This window comes from Phaenicophaeus curvirostris, chromosome 2 (genome assembly GCF_032191515.1).
Source record: "Phaenicophaeus curvirostris isolate KB17595 chromosome 2, BPBGC_Pcur_1.0, whole genome shotgun sequence".
NCBI lineage: Eukaryota > Metazoa > Chordata > Aves > Cuculiformes > Cuculidae > Phaenicophaeus > Phaenicophaeus curvirostris.
The window spans coordinates 46,725,017-46,751,171 of NC_091393.1; the positions used below are offsets into that span (position 1 = coordinate 46,725,017).

At 38.7% G+C, this 26,155-nt stretch overlaps 1 protein-coding gene across 1 annotated transcript; it reads right to left on the reverse strand.

Moving 5' to 3' along the window:
- Positions 1-19,022: 19,022 nt before the first annotated feature.
- On the reverse strand, positions 19,023-25,967 carry TAAR1 (trace amine associated receptor 1). The gene is made up of 2 exons (XM_069851929.1): positions 25,897-25,967; positions 19,023-20,367 (listed from the first exon to the last, which is right to left on the reverse strand). Exon 2 carries the CDS (start codon positions 20,261-20,263, stop codon positions 19,262-19,264), a length of 1,002 nt encoding a protein of 333 aa, XP_069708030.1. The 5' UTR covers positions 20,264-20,367; positions 25,897-25,967; the 3' UTR covers positions 19,023-19,261.
- Positions 25,968-26,155: the final 188 nt, after the last annotated feature.

Consider the following 26,155-nt stretch of genomic DNA (forward strand, 5'->3'; position numbering starts at 1 on the left):
AATATTTTTTCTGTCTGGGGTCCTAAGATTATGGAGGAAACCAAACAGAGTTTGAGGTAAACAGGTGGCAGAACAGATTAGAACATCCCAAAGCTGTAGCTCATTTGTGCTCATAGAAGAAACTGTTCTTGCCATGCAAAAAACATAATGGTAAGACAAAAAAGAGAGAAAAGGGTTTTAACATTTAGTTTATTTCCTGCACTGAAATACACAGCTGCTACAACAATCACTCTACTGTACTATTTTCCTACAGAATATCTGTTGTGCAATTCCTTTCTTTTGTTCTTACTCATGTAGGCACTGATTCATATGCCTACATTTAATGAAAAATTGACTACTCTTTACAGCAGGCTATAGGGCATCTACTGATTTCTTGCTATTAGTTACATGCTTTCTGTAGCTGTTTGTTCTTTTAGAGTTCACCGCTCAGAAAATATGCAGCTGACTATAGGATGGAACAACTTTTTTTAGAAGGCACTAAAAATTTCAGCATCCTTTAAACCTAAAAATAGTTTTACGTACCATTAACGGAGGAAGACAAAATTATTAGAGCTGTTATTTAGCTGCTTGTTATTTTTTTTATAGAAAAGTTACTACAACTTGTAACAAATTAATTTTTTTCTGATATAATGTTCATGACAGTGAGGTAGAAAATAACTTCTTTATGAATAGTACAAGAATTTACCATGCAGCTTGCTGCTAAACAGAGTTATCAACTTATCAGCACCTACAGTTTTAAAATTATCCATATGAAAGCACATAAATATAGGGTAAGACAACTGAGAACCTATGCTGACAGTTTTTGCTCAGCCCAAGGGTGTAAGCATATGTTATGTCTGTAATCAGACTTGCTCATTGCTCTGGAAACAAAAGAGTGTGTAGAATCTTAGGATTGTCAGGGAAAAGAAATTTAAAGATCAAAACATAAAACATGATAATATCTATTGATATTTGGAGTTGGAGTACTCAGTGCAGTTCCTGTCCTCCCTCTTCACACTTGTTTTACTCACTTTATGCAGCAGGAGTAGAAAAGATACAGAACAAGGCAAGAAAGATATTTAGAGGTATTGAGAAGCCACCTTACACACATGATCAAACAAACAAAGATTCCCACAGGTTACAGTGGACACTAGTGAGGAATTTAGGATTGTATCTCCCATATGTAGACTTTAGCTCAGGGGCATGTCCCAGGTTGCTAGAAAAATAACATAAAAAAATATTGATATAACCTTGCTCTGTCATCTGCTGTTGGCCACTAGTTTAGGTAGATACTTGATGTCACCTGTAGTTGCATCCTTATGCCTTCTTGCATTTAAAAACTGACATACACCCTAAATGACTTTTTAAATGAGTGTGACATGCGTCATGTAAAAATAAGGCAATTACTTGGGAAGAAAGTCTCTTCAAAAGCAGGGAGCAACTATTTTGGGGTTCCCAAGGAATAGTATGGACAGGGTCCTTTTTGGAGCTGATTACAGCAAATATTCAAACACTTGTGAGCATCACGTGACAAACATAAGACTTTAATAAGTCATGTGTGCTGTGTCAAGCATTGTGGAAGATGAGTCACAGAATGGTATGTGTACTTAAACCTGGGACCTGCCCTAGACATCTGTCTTAAGAAAAACAGAAAATAGGAAATACTGGCTAAGTGGATGTTGAAGAATACTCATGAGAAATGCTATGAGGTAGTCTACAATATTTTCTGCTCACCGGAATAAAGGCACTCTTGCGCCTTTATGGAAAGCATCCTTAAATATTTTCCAGCTCTGTTCCACTCCCTTGTCCCTGAGAACCATGTCCCAGGGGATCCTACTGAGTAACTCCTTGAAGAGCTGGAAGTTTGCTTTCCTGAAATTTAGTGTCCTGACTGTACTCCTCACCAGTCCCATATCCCTCTGGACTTTGAACTCCACCAGTGCATGATCACTGCAGCCCAGGCTGCCTCTGATCCTAATGTCACTGATGAGTTCGTTTGTATTGGTGACCATAAGGTCCAGTATTTCATCTCCTCGGGTGGGGGTCTCTATCAGCTGGACTAAAAAATTATCTTCAATGCATGATGACTAAGAAATTATCTTCAATGGCAATGATAACAAGCAGGTTCCCCAGCAGTATGATCTGTATGCCCAAGGCACAGCTTAGATGAATGTCCACCTAGACGCTAAAGGGGTGTGAGGTCCTGTAGCAGAAGCCATCCACCTTGTAGCACAAGGTGAAGAGCATCCTCTCCTCAGCACCAGAGCCCTGGCCTGAGCTCATGCCAGCCTGCCCAGATCCCACTGCTTCTCCCAGCTCTGCCACAAGCCTAGGAAAGGATTCACCTTTGGACATGCCAAATGACTAACCTGAAAAAAGTGAATAAAAAGAGAAATATCTTTTAATCAAATACTTCTGTTAAAACCATCTGAGAGTTTTCATATTGCCAGCAAAATCTGAGACTGATTTATGTGGTTTATATCTCTACTGAAGTAAAGTGTTCCATTTTTTCAACATCTTTTTTTTATATTATATTTTGTGTTTCTTTCAACCACTACCACAAGTAGCACAGGAAATGCAGCAAATCCAGAGGTGTGTGGGCACACAGTCAAGAAAGACAAGTTCTGTCTTAGAAGAAAAACCAGTGCTGAGTAACAGGCTTTACAAACCAAACCTCCTTAAGGGATCTGAAAGCTGACTGTAGTGCAATGGTATACTGGTTCTTTTGAACTTCCCTGGAAAAGAAATTCCAATTTAGTTATGATTCTTTTTATTAAGTAGAACCTGTAAAGTGATTATTATAAAACAAATAGTGTCTAATTTTAAAGAAAAACCCCTCAGGGAAGTTGCTAATTTTATGGTGTTCTGGCTATAGGAGTATCCATTATGTTGATGACATAAGTATTCAACAAGGCAAACAGAAATACTGTTATATGCCCTAAAGATTGCCTCAACTTTTTACTCATGAAATTGCTGTTTAGGTGTAAGTTGTTTAATTTTTAATTTGAGCTGAAAGAAATATACAATATTAATGGATTATAGTGGATCATTCCAGTAGTCTTTTTAATAAATCAAGTAACTGAACATTATGACTTGTTTAAAGCTGTTTAAGCAAGAAAACAACGCTTAAATACATGACATTTTTATATATGTATTTTGGCTTTTGAAATGACTGGTACGATAGCTGGAAATTACTTCCACCTTTCCCATACTTCCCAGCAGCAACAAAACATAACAGCAAATCTCACTTAATTGTATTTCCATAAACTTTTAAATCAGGAATACTTAACAGTAAAATACATCTTTTTGTAGAATCAGAGCTATACGGTAATGCACTGAAATCCTTTTCTAAGTACTCTGTGCTGCCTGAGTGGAAAGTGTGAGATATTACATAAAGCAGATGGAAAGAGAGCCCCTACAGGTGACTAATATACTTAGGGTCATAGAGAAACTGCTATGCGTTTGGCAAAAATTTCCATTTTCTAAGAAGTTCTTTAAATGCACGTGTTCAGCTGCTATTGAATCTCTGAATACTTATATGAGAATTTGCCTGTGAATTTTCTTGCTTTGGGTGTTCCTGCCAGAATATGCAGCTCATGCCAGCTTATTCTGGGGCAGAGGCCTCCTGGACAGTTTTGTGCATTTAAAAGTGGACAGTTTAAAGTGGATATTATAGGGACAAATATCACTCAGGAAAGTCCTGGGGTTTGTGAGTATTTTCCTGATGCTCAGATCCTCTACTTTTGTCTCCTGCTCAGTAAGCACAACCACATGCCAGCCTCTGAAGACTCCAATGGTACAGCTCTCAGATTGTCTACCTCTTCTCCACTCTGCAATTAGGTTTTTACAAGCTCTTCAATATGAATACCATCCTTTGCCTTCCCTACTTTGAATATCTACAATTAAGAAGTTGCCTGCTGCTCAACTCCCCTCCTTCTTGACATTTTTGAGGCACTCTGTGCCAAAGGCTGCTGATGACTAAAAGAGACACTGTTAGAATAAGGCTGAGGCAATTTTTAGACTGAATTTTTAATATGAGAAAGAGCTAAAGTCAACATCAGCTTTCATACCAGTCTTTTTTATGTCTGGACATGAGTAGTGGCTGTTACTGCGAGGATTCAAAAAGACCTACAAAAGAAAGATATTATTTTTAATAAAATTTCTTATTTTAAAAATATTTCTTTTTTTCAGTTTTATTTCAAAAACTTTTTTTTTTTTAGTTTTACTTCAAAAACAATTTGAGGTGACATTTCCACACTACTAAAAATACCTGTGCAAAAAGACACAAACTGGGCATAGTTCTCAGAAACACTGCTTAGCTGAAGACTTGCTATGAAACTTCAGAGATTCTTTCTCCTTTTCCTGTTTCTACATTTTAATAAGTGATCATTTATATTAGGATTGTCAGAGGCTTCTGGATAGCTTTTGATGTTAACAATAGTGGTTTTGTCCTTGGTGCTCTGACATATTCATTAGTTTTCATTCTTCCTGTATCATTCTCTTCCAAGTACTTCGTTGTTCAATATCCAAGTAAAATCATATCCTTATCAAAATATTTACCCTATCTGTCTGTCTGGCTATTGTGATTATCACTACCCCTAAAGGGAGTAACACATTGCAAAACTATCTCAGCTCACCCTTCCTGCACACTTGTTGGAATCACTTCGCATTTTTCTCCCTCTCTTCTATTTTGGTCATGGGAAAAGAAACAGTTTCACAATTAAGAAAAGGGTCAAATAGTGACAATATATATGATTATACTCTGTAACAAGAAGAGTTTTTTAGCACATATCAGATTCAAAAGTAAGAAAGTTGTCATAAACTGAAAAATAGCAATTATTCTTGAGATGTTCCTTTTCTTTACTATTATTTCTTCATACAAAATTTCTGGATATAATCTCAAAAAGCTTTTTTCTTTTTTCTTTCTTTTTTTTTTAATTTACTGTGTGACCTAGTAATCAGCAGTAAAACACACACAAAAAAAAAGAAAGAAAAATGTACTATCTGATATGATTTGATCTCCTGCGGTGAAGACATGCATAACCAATATCCTTTTTATTGAAACTGCTTCACACAACCTCTTAGATCTAAATTCCTCTAAATGACCTCTGACTTTGAGTTCCTTAAAATAGAACAAAGCAATTTCAAAGTATTACGGATTTTCTAAGAGGGCCATCATCAGTGCCCTTTTGCTGTGAATTTTTTCCTCACAGCTTCCTAAAGAGTCAGTCTGGGATTCCTGAATGGAATATAATGGTATGAGAAGGCCACAGGCTTACTAAAATGACCTACATCGAGTTAGTAAACCTAAACTTCAAATCTTCCATCACATGTAGTACAGCTATATAGCCTCTAGCACGGCCTTTTGCTCTCCCTCATAGTAGTGAGCAGTGATCACCTCTGAAGAAGTCAGTGTATCGTGTATGAGTGTTTTATCATTAGTGCAAAGTGGCAGAAATGTTAGTAAATACTCACCTAGGCCAGATTAAAATTCTGCTGTGTTCAGGGCACCCCACCTCCATGCAAACTGGGGTCTCCGTAGAGTGTGGTATGTGTATTTTCTTCATTTTTCTTATGCAAATAGCAGCATTTGGCCTTCAGTTTTGTAAGGATGGAAAGTTTTTGTGCATGACACTCACACAAAATTGTTCTACCTTCTGCATCAAATTTTTATGTAACTTCTACTTTTACGTTTTGCTTCTTTCAGTTACAATGATCTATGTTCTGTCCATTCAAATGCTTATATGGGACACACCTCTGTGTGCAGAACTTCTGTAAGTTAACCATGGCAGCTTAAACCATGTTTCAAGTAAAAGCGAAGATGGAGAGAGAACAACTCAGTGGTGTTGTCACCATCTGTAGCAACTTTGTCCAAATTAGTCAATTAAAGGATTAAAACTAAGAAGATTGTGGATTAGAGAATCAATGAAAAATGTTTATTTTAGTTCAGGAAATTTAGAAATGAACTAATAAATTTATTTGAAATGAACAACTTATGTATTTGTTTTAGTTTAGGACTGTCTTAACCTAAAAGAAAATGTTTTTCTTTCAGTTTGATCTAGTTATCCTTACATTGTCTCATTTTCTTTTCCATTTATGTCAAATTTGAATTTTAAAATATCAAAATGAAGTAGAAAATCCCAATAGTTCATCATCTTTCAAACCTTCCTTCTCATGATATTTTCTGTTCAAACTTTTTCCTGACTGTGACCCTTAAGTGCAGTTTTTAGTGAACTCAGTGATGCAGCAGAGTAATTGCAAAAGATATAACAGAAAAAATCAAAATGCACACAGAAAAAAAGTTGGATGTGATATACTCTAGTTCAAGAGTTCTTTGAAGAAGAATTCATTAATTATAGGTGTTAAAGATAAAACCAAGACTGCAAAAGAACGCTGCAGAAACAACTGAAACAACCTTTCTCCAGAGCTTCCAATTTCCTTTGGTGCTCTTTCCAGTGAGCAAAACACATGGCAAGAGGGAATAATCTAACCAAAACAAGAAATGTGTTAACAGGGTCTCTTAATTCACATTTCAGAAGAAAAATTAGAAACTTGAGATGTTTTAAGCTGTTAAAAACGGAAGGGAGAGGGAGAAGTAAGGTGATGTACTGCACAGCACTGGCAGAAGAAAATGTGTAGACTTAATACTGAAATAAAAGCAACCAGTAGATCAGCTTTTGCAAAGCATCAAATGATCTTTAAGCATCTGGACGTGGCCCACGCAAAGCTGCCTTTTTAGACTGGGCAAACTCTTAGTAGCACGAAGTGGGCAGAGATAGCTGGAATCTCCTGGGCAGGTCCAGCCACTCTGGGTAGTGCAAGAAGCAGGACAGCACAGGGCAGGTTAAAGCAGACCTCCCTATTGCCTGTGTTCTTCTGGTTTGAGGGACTTGCACAGCATTGACCTGCAGTCAGATGACTGATCCCAGACCCAGATTACTTCCTTCAGTTTCTACCAAAGCAAGCAGAGATGGCCAATATAATGACAATTTTTCCCTTGCTTCACAGGTTTGAGCCTGCAAGACTAGAGGAGAAATTCTGATCCAAGGCTGCTTGCTGGGCATCAAACAACACTTTCAAAACCTGTAGAAACACACTTTTTTTCCTGTCTGACTTGACTGAATGAGATACCGATTTCTGCTAAAGTGTCACAATAAGGAATAAAAATCACTTTTCTGCCCATAATAATATTGGAAAAGACAGATGCACTGTAATGTCCTGCTTCCCCAAAGTGGGAACTTTGTCATCCTGACTGTGGGAAAGGGGCACTGTGTAGTAAACACTGGGAAGACACATTTGAAGCTTTGCCCAGAAAACCATTGACAAACATGGATTTTGTATTGATTTTAAAGTTATATTTGACTTTTTAATAACTTTTAAAAAATCTAACTTTTACTTCCTCTGAGGAAGTGTACCCATCTTCACAGACCTCTGTATTGATGATAACTTATTTCCATAAGCCATGTAGGACAGTGCATGAAAAGAGAGGGAGTTGTTCAGAAGCTAGATCATTATATCCTAAATCAACCCATATTTAAAATATTTTTCAGTTACAGAATGAAAAATTACATTTAGAGAAGCAGGCTGATTTTGGCTTACAAGCACTTGTAAGGCTGTGTTTGAAGTCCTGTGAGTAGATAAAGAAAATGGAGTGTTTTCAGCTCCAAAAATGTGGTTTGCCTCCATTCTTTTCCCCTTGTTAATTTGGAAACTTCCCGTAACAGTTCAAGATGACTAGAGTGTTTATTTTCAGACAATGATATCTAAGTATTTACCTCATGCAACTAAAACTTGAGAGTTCATGCTTGAGCACAATGGCTCTTCACTGCTGTGACTACATAGCTTGTGTTTCTATGGGTACGGCAGAAAATCTGGATAATGCAGCCTGTATTATCAGTGTGCTGAGTTATCAGTGTGCTGGGTCACTTCCTAGTATCTGGCCTCAACATTTCCTAGGGTATTGTATTGTCTTGCTGAGTTTAAGTCCACTCATGAGTTACCTATTCTGGTATTTGGCAAATACTGTAAAGGTAAAAGAACACATATAAATATTTGCAAAGTTTTCTGAAAGTAATTTCAGGAGTTGCTAATTAATTTTTAAGGAATGTGACTAATTAACCAAATTTTTACAGGAAGGCAATAGAGTACATCAAAAATAGAAGAGTCTGAATATCACACCTGCAATGACAATTTCAAAATTTTTTTTGAACAAAAATTAATAGTATAAATAGTAATTTTTCTGAATAGTTTTCTTGCTATAGAAAATACGTGGACTTAAATCTCTACCATCACTATGCCCAGAAAAGAGAAAGCAAAAGGAGAAGCCAGGCCTCCTTAGCAGTTGTTAAGCATGAGAGAAACATGGAAACTGCTGCAGGAATAGGCACCATGTATTCTCCAATAATGTCAGTATTTAACCCTGAGAAAACCATGCTAAAGGTGAACAAGAATAAAATTGACTAGTTATCTAAAAAATTACTTCTGTCATAGGGTTGATCATTTTGGTGATATAATGACTGTATAATTACAGTCAAGAGAAAGAAATTGGGTAAAAAGGAAAGGTGCTACACACAACTGTGTCACAAGATGTGTAGATTTTTCAGGAAAGAGCCCCAGGGTACCAGCATGATTTAATGGAGCTGACTATGCTGTGAGGCATAATGTGATACTGAGGAAAAGACAGTTTTGACCAGGGAGCAGAATGGAAACTTGATGGGAGAGTGGATCACTGGAGATGATGGATGGAAGCAGTCACAGACGTATTTCCGTGTGGGTTTGGGGCAGGATGGTTCCACCAACGTGCATAGCACAGGGGCAAAGCGCACGCCTTGCAATTTTAGGCCCTAAAATCTCAACAAAGTCAAAGCAATACTACAGCTGCAAGCTCCAGAGGCTGGATGAAGTAATGATTTGGCAGCATGATGTATTTGCCAAAATACTGTAATGCAATCAGTCCTGGGGAAGAAAACCAGATTAAGAAAATTGCCTAGACACCAAAGAACAATATCTGTAGGGGAAAGTTCTGGGAAAAAAAATATTCTTGAGCACACGATACCTTCTTTGGGTCAAATCTTGCCTTTCCTGATTTATTTGGAACATTCCTCTGTATCTTCAGAAGTATCGTCCATCACTCCGACATTGGTGGTCTCTGAAATTGAAGTGTCTGAGGGCAGGATCCCAAGGGCAGGATGGAGCTCAGACGTCCCTAGCTGCCCAGTATGAAAATGCTGATATGGGCTGGTGGCACAGGCCGGCTGCCCCACTTCCAGATGGCCTCAGCTGCAGTCTGCTGTAGCTGCAGCCTCTGCTTGCAGACATGGAGCAAGAGAAGGCTGCTGCCTATCAGAGTTAAACATATGCCTATTATACTCCCTTTTCTTACCTCAGAAGGCACCCTGACCCTGCCTTTGCATCTTGCTCCTGTCTGCACCCCAGAACACTATCAGATTGATTTTTTTTTGTGTTTAACTATCCTTTCTCCTAGTAAAATCTTGGCTGCTTTAGATTTTCCACCCTGAATTTTGATGTAAATAGAAATGTGTAATTAAAAATACAACTGAAAACACTCCTCCTTTCTTACAAGAAAACTGGAATGTTCTTGTTTCATATATAGCTGAGACTCATCTCTCTCTTCATCCTTTTCTATGTCAGTTTTCTCTGTTAAGCTTCATGGATGCTTTATTACTGGAGTTTTGAAGAGTGACATGCAACCAATCCAATGGGAAGGTGATTTGATTAGGTTACCTAAATGGAAGAATAAATAAATTACTTTCATATGTTGCAGTTGTATATGTCCTTTTGTCAGAAGTTTCTTGGAAGAGTGATTATAATTTACTTAATTTTCACTAAAACTGATTAAAATGTTGTGGGGTTTTTTTTGCAAAAAAAAATTATAACTTAAAATTGGATGCTGATTATTGAGCATTAATTTACTTGAACTTCTCTGACATCTTTGGCATATTTCCATTTTGAATAGAAAATTTAATATCTGTAAATCAAATTTTTAATTTAAATCTTGAAGAACTTATTTTGGAAATGCAATTCCACTGTCACTAGAGAATTGTCATTTGGATGTTTTATGTTATTGCTCACTTTCTTCACCTCCAGAAGACATCAGCCTTCAGAACCATAGTTATATCTGTTACTTCATGTGAATTATATGTTAAGTACTCCGCAGTATTAGAGTAAAGAATAAAAATAAGCATGGAGCTTGCAAAAATAAATCAATCTATTTCCCAAAAAGTTCTCAGCTTGTGTTTTTGCAACCCAAAGATTTAAGTTTGAGGGTTGTATTTTTATCCCTGTTTTAATAATAAATGTTGACTTCTTTCTTTAAAGCTGCCTTTGCCTGTGCACTCCACAAGGGGGTAGGAAATCCTTTCTCATAGATTAGGTTGTGGCAGGAAAGATCAAAAAAACCCCAAACTACAATAGCGCATGTAACTATTCTGACCACAGGCAGGCACTGCAGGTGATGATACCTGTGAGATGCTGAATTACAAAACGTTTAAGAATCAAAATATAGTGATTGTTTGAGTAAAGATCAGTATCTCCGATGACAGCTCTGAATGTTGCTGTTAGAAGCATTGCAAGAGGAATGCTGAGTGTGGATTACTTGGCTGGAATGTTCTTAAGCATGTCTTGCTACCTTGCGTAGTTTAACTGGGATGTCCCAGAAAGGAAGAGGACCGCAGGGGTACTATCAGACTGAGGTGTCACCTGGATGTGGGAGCTTGAACTCCTTCCTGAATTTAGGATTCAAAATCCATCCTCTGAGGGAAATGTTAGCTCTTCCTGGAATCATTCACAGTGAAAAAGATAGAAGAAGTCTTAACCATTCTTAGCTGCTGCCCTGAGGAGAAGAACATGGCCTAGATTTGATATAGACCAGAATTCATCTTAAAATTGTGTAGATTGGAAAAATAGGTTAACGAGTGAGAATGCGTTTCAGAAAAAAATAACACAAAAATGCTTATCATGATATTTGTGGAGAGGAAGAAATGAAGAGATCTGCAGTGCTCACATCTGAACATAAATGCTGTGTCCCACTGAACTTGAATGTGCTAAATATGTTACAGCAAAAAGCACAGACACACCTGTGCACCAGCAGGTGCGGCCCACAAAGTAAATCCCTGCTGCTCTGATGATCTAGGTTTTGTTCAAAGCAGCACTTTGTACAGCAACAAGTTCAGTACCAGTGTCAAGTTTAACAGCAGATGGAAAAGCATGGCATGTCACAAAGTCTTTCAGGAACCAAATTCCACCATCTGACAGATCTGCAATACCCCTTGGCCAGAACAACTGAAGAAAATCTAGCTGCAGGCTACAAGACATAAGTAAGTAGATACCCCCTTAACACTCAAGGGCACACACTGAACATACACGAGGACATGACACACTGAAGCCTCACAGATAGCTCAAAATTCTTCCCTGAAAATTTGTAGTCTGGAAGAAATATTGTCTTTGTAGGAGATGTAATGCATTGGGCTGACTCTGAATGATTTAAGCTATAAGTTAATTAAGTAATTTAATCATTAGTTAAAATATCTCCAGTTGCATCATGTGTCACCAGCTAGACATTTAATACATAGAAGAATTTTCCAAAGTGCCTAAATGTGGATTTAGAGACTTAATTAATGATCTAACATCGACTTAAGACATTCTTGTGTAACTAACAGGTGGGATTAAAATGTACACTACAGAAGAGTTGAGTACAGTGACAGACGCTGCTGGCTGCAAACATTGTGAAGACACTTTACAAAGATCTGTAGCTGCCACCTAATCTGATATTATATTTATCTTGTAGCCCATCACCTGGCTTGTGGTTTCACTGCTGGAAGGATGTCAGGGTCACTTAACTTTTGTTAGGCTTGAGTAAAAACCCCTCATGGACTAGTTTTAACACAGTGACAGATCTCATGGCATGTAAGTTTCTCTGAAGAAGCCACAATGAGCCACATGCAGACACGACCTGGTACAAGTGGCTGCAACACCGTCTCTGCTGCATCCCTTATCACCTGGAATGGAGTTTCCCTGTCACTGCCAGCACCAGAACACTGCGGGCTCTCGGTATTGCTCCCAAACATTGTGTATTTCATGTGTATCAGCTCTGAAAGGAGAAGAAAATTTGTGATGGCATCCCAGATGTTACCTGAGCCAGTATGGTGTTATGTGAAATGTGCGCAAGAGTTGCCCTCTGCTTCACCAGAACTTCCAGAGATCTGGCCCCCAGGAAAGCCCTGTGGGAGCAAAACAAGATTAAGATTAGTCTAGACAAACCCAAGGAGTTAGCACAGGGTTCTAAAGTCAGGGCTAAGCTGTCTCGAAGAGATGCAGCTCTCTAGAACTGGGCTGCTGGATGTGAGCAACCTGCTGCTCAGTTTTCTTGTCCTCCCTGACCACCACTTCCACTGCCCTTATGTTTAATTCAGGGTCTTCCCTGTATGTGTGTTGAACAATTATATGGGACAATGTATTATTCAAATTCTAGGTCCTTAAAGTCCCTATTGCATCCAGCCCTGCTCTGTTTCCTGCTCCAGATGTATCAGAGACACAATTCACAGTAAAAATACTGCAGTAGCTGCATGTGGTAATAATAACTAAGCCCACCTTACTTTAAGCATGTAAATAATATCGGTTCTGGCAGTGACTCTTACTGATATCAGAGGGAGCTCAGCATAGCAAGGACCTCAATTAGAGGCTACAGTTCACTGAGTAAGTGTGATGGGGTGAAAATGAAGTGGGCTGTCAGCAAGAAAATTATATAACTTCTGGAGCCTCATGTCTAAACTAAGGATAAGCACATACCTGAGCATGAGCAATACTCTTGTTCTCCAGTACTCCTCCCAAGCACATAAAGGATAAAGGTTGAAAACCCAATTCTGCTGTTTTCAGTAGGAAAGACCAACCTCAGGCCAAAATTAGACTCAAAATTCTATTTGCTTGGAAATAACAGCAGACTATATATGTCTGCTAATACCCCAGGCACAAAAGACTGTCACCATATTGGCCTGGGATGTGCTCAGTTCAGGAGAATATTGATGGCGAACCTCAAGAAAGATTGGCCACATGCATACAGGATTAGGTGAAATATCGAGTTTACAGACTGTATGTAAATACATTCAGAAATTTAAAAATACCTTATGTATTAAGAAGTTCTAGAAAGACTTAAACTTCTGAAACACTATCAAGGCATTAAAAGTGAACACAATTGGTAAATAACCATCATATAAAATGAGTCTTGTTTTATTAAAGAAATATTTGATGAGATAATTCTACAGGACTGACTCATAAAATTTATATTGCACATTTCAGGCTTTTACTGAAGTATGAATATCCAGTAATCCGCTGTTTCTTCTTCATTTCTGGAGCTACTGTCAGTTGCAGAATCTATTACTAACTGATCTTCAGATTAAAGTTTTACTGTGTGAAAATATGGGTTAAATATTTTGCCTTTTAAGATATATTTACATTTTTTTCTGAAGTCATGGATAGAAAAAGTATATATTAGTGGATTGCAGAATGAATATAAATACCCAAGGCAGTTTAGAACATCAAGCTTCACAACAATGATCCATTATTAAATGTTACTATAACTTAAATCCATGCAGAAATCCATGCAGACACAATTAAAATAGATTTTAAAAATAAATAAATCTGTGGATAGAGGCTACACTTCAAAAAGTATTACCGTCAGAAAGCAATGTCCCATACACCTTGCCATTGGTCACCCTTCAGCATGAGACAGAGGACCGTGATGGTGGAACTGTTTCACTCCTCACCTTTCAGAAATGAAATGTCTAAAAACTGCTACCAATTGTAGAGGAATGAAAACCTTTATAAAAGAAAATGTTTAACTCATTTGAAGCAAGAATAAAGAAAGGACCTTAGAAATTGTCTTTCAGAATTAGTCATATGAGGCACTGCTGTACTGCAAGGGCAGTGTGGGGAGAAAATTGTTGTAGACATTATTTTCACTGGAAAAACAGCTTCATTTTATTACAGCCTATGAACTTCCTTCATGTGGTACTTCATAATTTCCATGTTTTTCTTAATTATTGATCATACAGACCTATTTCATTACTTATTACTAATCACTCTTATTCCTCTGGGCTGACTTCAATATAGGAGTAATCACAGCAACAGAAAGCAAAAGACAAGATCAATTTTTTCTCAAAGAATTGTTTTCTCCTCTTGGTAACTGAGAAAGCCCAAACAACATAGGATGCACTCTGTTTTCAGTGATCTTTCTTACTGACAGATATCTTTCAGTCAGTATGTTGAGTGCTCAGCATTGAAGTTAGATTGACTTTTCTTATACCTACAGGAAATAAGAAGCCCAGACATCTAGGAGTGGCTTGAGGAGTTCTCACTGCCTAAGTTACATGTGGAACCAGTCTCCTAGGAAATTAATTTCTTTTACAAAGGCTATAGCATAGTCATCAAATGGAAACATTTTCCATTTCCTGTGCAGTTGTTTGGATTTAAAGTGACAGTATGAATGTGGAAAGATCTTATTAAAAAATGTGCAAAGTAGGAAATTCAATTTAGTTGAAAAAATCTAGTTATGCAAGATTATAGGTCATTACACAAGTCTCAGTAAATATTATGGGAATTAAATTTCATAGAATCATAGAATGGTTGAGGTTGGAAGGCTACACTCTGCCTCATTATCCAGATCATTAGTGAAGTTGTTGAACAGGATTGGGTGCAGTATTAACCCCTGTGATACACCACTAGTTGCTGGCCTACAACTAAACTTTGTGCCAATGATCATGGCTCTCTGGGCCTGGCTGTTCAGCTAGTTTTCAATCCATTTCACTATCTGCTCATCCAGACAATACTTCATTACCTTCTCTATAAAGACCTTACGGGAAACAGTGTCAAAAGCACTGCTGAAGTCCAATTAGACAATATCTGCCACTTTCCCTTCATCTACCCAGCCAGTCATTTCATCACAGAAGTTTATAAAATTTAGGCTACGTCTAATGGAAGCAGACTAGTCAAAAAGTGCCTATACATAGGCATAGACTTTTTCTGAAATATGTCTTTAGATGCAGTAGTTTAGAAGCAGTGTTTTAGATAACTAGGATGATCAGAAAAACTACAGAACTATAAAGCTTTTGTAGAACATTAAGTATCTTATGTTTGACTATATCTAGTATTTTCTTCCTTGTTGAATGGATATTAATGCCTTGTAGAGGACAGAGAATGCACAGTGTGCCCAGCCTAAATGAGTTAATGATTTAAGGGAAGCCATGTATTTTCAATATTTACACAGTTTGAGAGTTCAATTTTTCACAGCAATTATGTTTTTTTTTTTTAATCCAGCTGTTTAAAGTACTCCATTTTGGAGTGAAGCTTCCTTTGTGAGGAGGGTCCTGCCTGGACAGTAAGTGCTCCTCCTCTTCCCCTATTCTGCTGCATGTGGTGACTGAGGAGCAGACCACAACATCTGGCCACAAATGGGACCACCATGTATGACGCTACAGCACCATGTTATGACTATCAAAACAGGAGCTACAGGCACTAAGGCAGAGGGGACAGGCAGCAGTCCACAAGTTTTGAACATGCCAGAGTTGTACAAAGCACGAGAGAACAGTGACACTGCAAATTAGACTCACTGGTGGCAAAATGAACAGACATAGGTTTACTAGTGAAATATCCTTTCATTCTGTTGGAGTAATTGCTTTGCACAAGTTTTCAGGGAATTTAAAACATATGATGTCATCCACTCATTTTTTTTTAAAATGTAATCATTTGGGAAATGTTTAAGGAAGTCACTAATGAAATGTTTTGATAAGGAATTTGCACTTCATTTACGTGATGAAACGCTGAGATTGCAGTAAGGTACATTCTGCTTCACCAGACCTAACTCATAATCTGACCAGAAAACAGTGTGAAGAATTTTTCTTATGTTCTCCTCATTTATCAAAGTCTTGGGTTCAAATAGAGTCCCTGCAGCCTCATTAATATATCACATTTGTACATCCCCTTCACACTGAGAAATCACTAATGCTGAGTGATTGTCTCCTCAGCTACCTAAAAGTTATATCTAAAATCATGAAAATACCTATTCTAGTGATTGGAATATCTCTCCTACTAGTAGAAGAAAGAACATCTGCAGGAACAACTAATCTTGCCTAAAATGGATAAGCTAGTGAGATAAAACACCTTGTGAAGGTGGCTATTTTTTCTACAGTGATTATGAAGAGAGCTCCTAATGACTAGAGCAGACTTAGCGCCTAATTTCCAGATGTCTAAATTTACATTATGTGACTATAAACCTTCAGGGGTCTGTGTTTGTTTTTATGGTTTTAAGTGGATTAGCTTTGCACTAAGGTCTACATACAGACAGCAGAGCTGTGTGCTCTGCAGTCAAGCTGGGATCATATTCATTTGGAAACAGTTCCCGCAACCAGAAAATAATGCCAGAAAGATGCCAGAACAAGTTATGAGAAGAGACTGACAAACTGTGAACTCTAGTATGGCTGAAATTCTCTGGAAACAAAGTAATGTTTTCTGATTTGCAAAGAGACAGACAGTGGACGAGAGGAGAGAAACAACTTCTCCTTTGACTTCCTGAGAGGAATGTATACTGAGCTTACTAAACATACTTCAAAAGCCTCAGATAAGCAACATTCCTCATAGGGAAAGATCACTTTCCTTCAACCTATAACATCACCAGAAGGAAGGAGGTATCACTTGGCAGCACTTGTGATACTGCTGTTTCAAGAGAAATCAAGATGTCCAGTGGACCACACAGTTCTTTTCAGAAGATAACACTGAGCATGAGAAAATTAACTATATCAGGCCAGCCACCCTGGAAATGAAGGAAGAAGAGAATTACTTATTAATTTATCAGAAAGATAGTTTCTGTTAATTTTAACTTACTTTATTTCTGTGAAACAAAGTATTAAAGTACTCATATTGTGATTGGAAGAAGGGGAACGTTGTCTCCTTTTTTTTAAAAAGGGTAGAAAAAACGACCCTGACCTATCAGCCTCACCTCCGTGCCTGGGAAGATCACGGAACAAATGCCCCTAGTTGGGGCAACCCCCAGTTTCAATACAGGGTGGGGGATGATGAGATTGAGAGCTGCCCTGCAGAAAAGCACTTAAGGGTGATGATTGATGAGAAGCTTGACATGAGCTGACAATGTGCTTTTGCAGCCCAGAAGGCCAACTGTATCCTGGGCTGCATCAAAACAAGTGTGGCCAGCAGGTAAAGGCAGGGGATTCTGCCCCTCTATTCCCCTCTTGTGAGACCCCACCTGGAGTACTGTGTCCAGTTCTGGAATTCTCAACGTAAGAAGGTTATGGAGCCATTGGAAAAGGTCCAGAGGAGGGCTGTAAAATGATCAGAGGGCTGGAGCACCTCCCATATGAGGACAGATTGAGAGAGTTGGGCTCGTTCAGCCTGGAGAAGAGAAGGCTCACAGGAGACATTATAGCAAACTTACAGTACCTGAAGGGGTTACAAGAAAGCTGGGGAGGGACTTTTTACAAAGGCTTGTAGTGATAGGACTAGGGCCAATGGGTATAAACTGGAGAGGGGCAGATTTAGACTAGACATAAGGAAGAAATTCTTGACAATGGGGGTGGTGAGGCACTGGCACAGTTTTCCCAGGGAAGTTGTGGATGCCTCATCCCTAGAAGTGTTCAAGGCCAGGTTGGATGGGGCCTTGAGCAGCCTGGTCTAGTGGAATGTCCCTTCTCATGGCAGGGCGGTTGGAATTAGATGATCTTCAAGGTCCCTTCCTATCCAAGCCATTCTATGATTCTATTATTCTATGATATTGTCACTAATAAGAATTCTCTTCCACAGCACAAGTGTTGATGTGGTGTATTTTCAATTGTTCCTTTTTATGTCGTTTTGGAGAGTGCAAACTTACAAGCTGACAATAAAACAGTGAAAGACACAATCTCAGATCCTGATATTTTGCTCTGCTGAAATGCTCTACAAAGCACAGAAAAGAAAGAAAAATGCACATACAATGGACTTTTCTACAAGCAACATGAATGGAGGACATAATTTACTGCTGAGAAAATCTTTTATTTCAGTATAGAGTCATCAGTTTCTCTCCATAGTCTCTTCTCGGGTGTTAATCCTTTCCAGCCCGTTACCAGGACTAGTACTTCATGTTCCAACCAAATGTCACAGGATCAGGCCAGAGGTATTATTTCCTTCTCTTTTATGCTACGTTAACTTTAGAAAAATCAGGTCATAGATTACAAAAATGACAGTCTTCTTCAGCTGGTGACCATGTGCTAGTTTTTTACTATCTCACCTGTCCTTTGTGGTCCAATCTGGGCCCACAGATGTAACCGTGACAAACTGCTCACCCAGGCATCATCACTCCAAGCCATTCCTATAGACCTTTTCCTGCCACTTTTGCTGCTTCCACATCCACCCTGTCCTGTTCACCCTCTATTCCGGTCAATCACAATTCTCATATACTTTTCTCATCAGCTAGCAGAGCACTGCCATCAGACAAAATAACAATATGTCCAAGATAAAAAGAAAGTTACATAAAATGCAAATTGGCAAATATTTAACATTGAAACATTCATCAGACAAGCATAATTTTCTGGCATTTTCAGGTTCAATATTTCTTTTAGCTTTTGCTTTTAATTCATTTTTTTCTTGTCTGTGATCTAGTTAAACATGCTTTTGATCTCAGTAAGCAGCAAAGCCTTTAAGTGATAAACTCATAAGTGACAAGTACTACTTGAATGGAACAGCAGGGAACAGCAGGGCTTTTCTCTGTCTCATCTTCCCTCCATGGAGTATACTGGTATGGCTGGTTGTGAACCTGTGTTGAACTCTATGCATATTGAAGGGTATGGACAAAACTTAAAAGCTTTGGATTATTACTCAAAGGTGTCTAGAAACTCAAAAGGAAAGGCTTTTCTGCTCTTTCTAAAGGACAATAAATAAACTGAAATGTTGTAATATGAATGCCCCTTGTTCAAGAAATAACCTGTTGTACTGGAATAATTTCTTGATGATTAAGAGCAGGGATATAAACTGCTCTAAGTTCTTCTAAACTTAAGTCTTGCTTTCCTGTGCACTGCATGTAAATAGCTATAAATGCAACACCACATGCAATTCCCAGTCTGGAATGAGAGAAGACTTAAAGTGCAATGGTTGCTTATCTGTTTGAACCAGATTTGGTAAATGAGCAAACAAATAGGTGTTTCCTTCATTTTCAGCTCTTATATCTTGTAGTCCACCCTCCAGACAAAAATTCAAAGCCATTTATCCAACCATTTTAAGCATGTTACTCTAAATCCAGATGAGTCCCGGAAGAGTCTTGTTGGAAAACATTTCCAGATAGAATGATCTTTAATGCCTTGCGAAACCACATGTAAGAAAATGCATAAACAATTGGGTTAAATGTAGAATTTAAATAACCAAGCCAAACCAAAACATCGATGAGAATAGGAGGTATCACATAATTCATAAATGGATTGGTTGCTGTAAAGAAGAAGAATGGACTCCAACAGATGAGGAACACTCCCATTATTATGCCCAATGTCTTTGCAGCTTTCCTTTCTCTGCAAAATGATATGTGGTGCTTCATTTCAAATTCCATCTTTTTCTGGCTGATTGCATCAATGGATCTTGCTTGCCTCTTGGCTATAGAGTATATTTTCCTATAGATGCACAGCATAACAAATCCAGGGATGTAAAAAGACACTATGGAGGCCACAACACCTGAAGTTTCACTAAAAATGACAAAGCATCCTCCTTCACAATGGACATGATTATAAATCTCTTCTGCCCCTTTCAAATTTAGGTCTAGAAAGATCATCCCAAAAGCAAAAGCAGCAGGGACCATCCAACTTACAAATATCATGACCAGGATAACAAAAGTATTTATCTTTGATCTGTATCTTAGAGGGTCACACACAGCATAGTAACGGTCGATGGATATGAAGGAAAGATGGAAGATGGAAGCTGTGCTCAGCATAATGTCTGTGCTTGTGTGTATCTTGCAGAAGAGCTCCCCAAAATACCAGCAATGCTCAACAGAGCGTACCATGCTGCAAGGCATGATGAGGAGTCCCAGCAGAAAGTCTACTGTAGCCATAGAAAGTATCAGGAAATTGGTAGGTGTATGAAGCTGCTTGAAATGTGATATTGAGATGATAACCGTCAAATTTCCAATCACTGTGGCCAGAATAATGCAAACCATGAAGACATACATGGAAACACGGATACTATTTGACCAGCTGCTCCTTATGCAAGAGCCATTTACAGAATCACAGCACAGTTGCATCTTTACTTAGATCTCAAATCCACGAAGATATGCAGCACAGGTACTATTTTTCTGAATGCTGAGGTACATTTAAAACTGGATTTTTCTCTTCTGCATGGGGATAGCTGCAGGAAGGGGAAAAAAAGAGCAATTGTGAACACCTTCATTTATTTGGATATATAGGAAATTCACATTTGATTATGTATGAAAGATGAAACTGTTTTATAATTACGTTTCAAATAGAACGACACTTTTACTATTAGAATTTCCTTGAAATGGAAATCTCATTTGATGAAATAAATTGTAGAATGGGACGTCCAAACACCAGAACAGCAGTGGCTCCCAGATGCCTGCACTGGGCATGTTTTGTGTATTGGGTAGATGGGAAGCCTTTTCCTTAATTTTCTGTTTAGACAGTCCTAGCCTTCTTCATCAAAATTGATTGTGAGCCCACATTCAGCTCCTCCTTCAGTCCTGTCCTTATAGCCATAACTGAACCTGCTGTGCAACGTGACAAAACCAAAAGGTTTACATGAGCCCTTGTTTTTTAGGCAGATGGCGCTGCCCCACCAAATCAAGTCCTACTGCAAAATTCTTGTAGATTCTAGCTTCAAAGTGACATGTAAGGAAAAGGTCCAAGAGGAGAAAAAACTGTTTCTGCTCTTTTCCTGCCAAAATATAATGGAACAGCCTAACTAACCTGTACAAGAAAATATCTTTTCTATTGTGCTCTAGTTTACTTCAGTCCTAGTAGTTCAGCATTGTTATATGTATTTATTAAGTTAATAGGTGTTTTAGCCAAGGCACAAATGTGGGGAGAAACATTATCTGAACATTGGTTTAATCTGCAACTGAGGATGCAAATATTGCCGTCCTTCTCTTGTGTATGCAGTAGCATGTCCCTTTAGCAAGTCTCTCTTTTTTATGAAAGCATTTAAAGGAAGTACTTAAGCACTCTGCAAGCAATATTCATTGTTGAAAGATCTAGTTTTTCTTTAATTAACAGAAAAATAGAGAACGCTAGCATGTGCAATTCACTAGCTTTACTGTTATGGTATAACATGGTTGTTTAAGTCTGAAAAATATTGACATGGCAATTCAGCTAGTACTAATATATCCGAGTTGCTTTGGGACTTTCCTGACTTTGGTTATTCTGGATAAAACACAACAGAAAAATAATTTTTCCCATATCAAGATAAATGATATTATAAGCACAACATGCCATTAGAAACTAAATGGAAGCTCAGTATAGAAAATAATCTGTAGTTTACAAAACTCTGGCAGCTATCACTAATACCCTGTGTTGTATAGAGGGATTTTGAAGTAGTTCCAGGCACCAGAAACAGGGTACACCTAGAGGTGCTCTCAGGAGTATAGTACACATGGAATCCTAGGGGATGCCTTTTGCTTACTTTTTTATTCTGCCTGCTAATGTTTAACGATAGTTCTACTCTTTTTCACCACACTCTAACTATCATTTCATGTCTTTTTTCCTTCCTTTTGGTCATTCTCTTCATGAAGTTTAAAATTCAATAAAATGGAAATAAGAAGCATACTTTTAAAAACCTGCCTTCCTACCTTTGTTCCTTCAGGCTGTGTAGAAGTCTGCTGATTGAGTGTCACTCCTTCCTTTTAAAGTCCTTCTCAAAAGAGAGCTGAGCCCCTTCGCCATCATAACAGTTCTAGGTGACACAAATTTTGAGAGGACAGACACTTAATCCACAGCCAGAAACCCCTAACACATTGCTGGAGGGTGTTGGGTGCAATGAATGTTGTTCTTGTCTCCTTATGTGAGGAGAAACTGTGAATGTGAGTAGTAGCTCAAACTGTTTAATTTGTCACCACTTAAGAACAGAATCATGGTTGTGACACTCATATGTGTTTAATGGCCCTTATTTATAGGTAAATTGAGCTCATTTGAAATACATTTAATTTTTTTATTAGATATTGTGGTTACATTTTGTGCAGCACAAGATTATTTAGGAGGAGAACAAAAACTGCCATGTAGTGTGTCTTCTGTAAGCTTCTAAAACATGGCAAAATACGTTAAGTATAGGTGGGTTACAGCAGCATGTTAGAGTTCCTTGAAAAGCTGTATTGTGTACAGTGTGACGTGCTGTGCATTTACCAGCCTAGTTCTGATTACTCTACTGAATAAACAGGTTTAATCTAACAGACTAATCAGTTAACAGCTATTTGCAAGATATTGCTACTAAAAAGGTGTTTAAAGTAAACACCTATTATTGGCTGTACTGTAGCTACAGATGAGGAGCATCAGTTTTTTTCTCTACAAGGGACGACATAGCCTTTTAAAACAGTGATATTGCTGAACGTAAAAGACTATTAATATAGTGACCATCAGCTAAAGCCCAGTTGTGCTGGGTACCTCAGGAACATGTGTAACAAAGGAGGTTAATACTTGCAAATTCTGCTGCGAGACGTGGGTTAGTTGCTTCATAATACCAAGAGCGCAGAAAATTGCAAACAACTCAATTCTTTTATTTTTCTTGAGGCTGCATTCACAAAGCGCCTGGGAGGTTGCAATGTAAGGTTCACCTTACTATGGGAAGAAAGTTTGTCAGCTAAAAAAAAGGTGCAGAAACAACCATGAGGCTGAGCGAGAAAGCACTTGAGCAATTCAAGAGGCTATTTCTAGGAAAGGAGTCAGGTCCAACTGCTCAGAATTTGGGAAGTGTCAAAGAGACTTAAGCATCTGAGAGAGGCACTGTTAGCCTCCAAGAGGGACATTCACCCTTTTGAGATTCACAGCTGTGGGCCTTGGAGCCAGTAATTTCTCTTTGAGGAGTGGGGGTTTAGTCCTTCATAATTGCCATCTTGTACTTATTTTATAGAAAGGTAAAATTTTAGGGAGCAACTCCTAGTTGTCTTACTCTGTACAAAACTCATAGTTATAAAGAAGTCTGGTGGCTAACAGACACCCATGCCTGCACGCACACTGCTCTCCCACCAGGCCTCTCCTCTGAGTGACGCGTTGGTCATAACTCAAGTGGACAATCTGGAAATGTAGCTCTGTTTGAAGTATTTGTTTCAAAACTAGCTAACTGGCAGCTACCATTTGAGGCCCTGGAGGACCCTCTGGGACTGGGGACCTTTCCTCTACCCTGAGCAGCTCTGCTCCACTGCAAGCAGGCAAGAAACCTCCAGCTGTGAAGTCTGGGCTTTTGCTTTGCCTCCCTTCGTGACCAGATTCTGAGTCTGGTCAGGGAGAGTTTTCCTACTGTTTCTGACTTGTAATAAAATGTATGTAAGTCTTCCTCTCGCATGTGACATTTCTCCAGGAGGCAACCCGCTTCCTTTTAAGCTTGCTTAGGAATTTGGAAGGGTTAGGAGCCCTCAGGAAGATAAAATAAAATGAAAAGGAAGAGTCAATACATGATAATGCAAAATGATATATTTTAAGGTTATTATATCTATCAGATGATTGCATGACACTCACAACTTGTCTGTCTGCATTGTGCTTGTACTGTGTACTGAGCCCTGGAATATTCTGGCAGAAGGGAAGTTCAATTGACAAATCTGAGAGTGGCAATTTGAGTGCAGGTCCCTGGGGCAGGCCATGTTTGCTTTCTAGCTGACTAGTAGCGGCACCTATATATTTTCAAAACAACTAAATGTATTTTAAAAAGAAAAATTGCTGAGAAAGGGAGTTGGTGACACTAAAATGAATTTTGTACCTGATATCCATGTGGCTGGGAACTCACCTTGACTTTGCCTCTAAAGAAGAAAAGACTCATGTGTGGGGCTGGCCCAGCCTTCCTGCTCCTACCAAATTCCATTCAGAGCTGAGGGCTGCAAACCACCCACCATGTACTTTGTGAAGCATAGGGGAGAGAGTAGGGTGGAGCTGGCAGGTGACCGTGAATCCCCATGGCAGGGACGGGACCTGTGCAGGAACCAGCAGGCACCTCCAGCAGCCTGTGGCAGCAGGAGGCTGCCCAAAGCCAGAGCCACTAGTAAGCATAGCAGGATATCCCTATTTAGACTCTTTTGGAGACACCTTTCACTCTTCTACTAAACACCAACCCACCAGCATAGCACGTGGCCTTCATTATCTCTGAATATACAAGCTTGTACTACAGGACCCATACATGTTGGAAAGGGATGAACCATAGATCTAGAGGAAGCTGCGAGCATGGGGAGGGTGGTATTTAATGGTTTGTTTATTGAAATGAATGTAAAGTGGCTGTTTTAAGATATTAATATAAGTTAGTAATGAGGCAGGCCAAATTGTCAACTGATTTTGAGCAATAAGGAATACTTAGGTAACAAGATTTCATGCTGTTGGTGCAGATGCATCAAACAGGCATCTTCTTGCTGCTTAATGCTGATGTGGATCATTAAAATATTCCTAGTCTTGCTATTTATAAAGTCAGAGATAAATATTCAAGCTCTGTTTTTGGGAGACCTCAGAGCATTTATAAATAGTGTTCAAAAGTCCTTTGAGTCTGTAATATAGCAAAGCAGTTACACATCAAAATTCATAGTAAAAACTAAGAAGTCTAAGAAATTGTTGCTACTGCTGCAAACCTGGTACAATTCCCCTGAAAGCAATCAGAAATTAGTCCATATTTATACAAGAGGAATTCAAAGAATGGATGAGATGATTGACCTCTATCTCCATATTTTCCCATGGTTTATATTCTTCCTTTTCAGTGAGAACTATCTCTTTTCCTTGCCAAGTAAAAATAACTGTTTATAAAGAGTAATGCGATGTTTATGCGCTTTCTCAGAGTGTAATGCTTAGGATTAGGACTATAAATCCAAACCACAAGATAAACAAATTCCCTGACATGCACAGAAAAGATTCTAAGAAAATAATATTTTTACCTTAAAGCAAAACACATCCATCCAAAACCAAGAATCTACTTCTGCATGGAGTAGGGAGGGATTGTAAATATGTGACAGCCCTGCTAAAATATGCTGTAACACAGTGGATTGCCTTTCCTTAACGGTTGGACTCGGTGATCCGGTGGGTCTCTTCCAACCTGGTTATTCTGTGATTCTGTGATTCTGTGAAGAGCTGCTCCTGCAGAGAGCAGCCCCTTGCCTCTCACCTGGCAGGGCAAGCAAGTCTCCTGAGCTGTAGTTTGGGTGTGGAACAGAGGCACATATGCAGCCAGGCAGGTCCCCTGTGTCTCTCCGGTGCTCCTGTGTATGCACCAATCTCACAGGAGTGAATTTAGGACTGTGGCTGGTTTTTGGATATTTGTTAGCCTCCAAACACCACCTCCAATATGAAGGCAAATGTGGAGGAGGGAGGCAGTAAGCAGGTAACAATCCCAGCTTCGTTGTTTTGCATCTTCACAGTCCTGGAATAACTTCACAGAAAGCAGCAAGCTTTACTCGTACACGTAGCTGTGCCTGAAGAGAGAGTTTCATCCCCGCTGCTATGCTTCTCTTTCAGCTATTGGGAATGAATGGCTTTTTAAATCATCATTTCAGCCACCATGAAAACCTCAATGCTGTTGGTGCTATTGCGGTTCACTATAGAAAGAACATGGTAGTCTGTGCAGAATAAGAACTATTATCTTCAGTGCTAACCATATAAAATATGTCTCTGAAACAAAATAATATCCCAGACTAGCACATTAGTGGCTCACCGTATTTCGAACTGCATGACATGGAGAGAGTACCTGCTCAGGAGTTATTTCCTCATCACGAACCGGTGCAGACTGTAGATACAGCACAATAGTGACTTATCCCACATGAATCCCACAGTTGTGTGGCTGCACACTTATCTGAATCTGGTTTGCAGCCTACTGGAAAAATCTCATCAAGAGGATGACGTAAATATTCAATATTGAGCAAAGATAAACAGACAATAAATCTATTCTGATACAAGCCACTAGCATGTGCAAAGGCAACTGCATTTGAATTAAGTGAGAGCCAGAC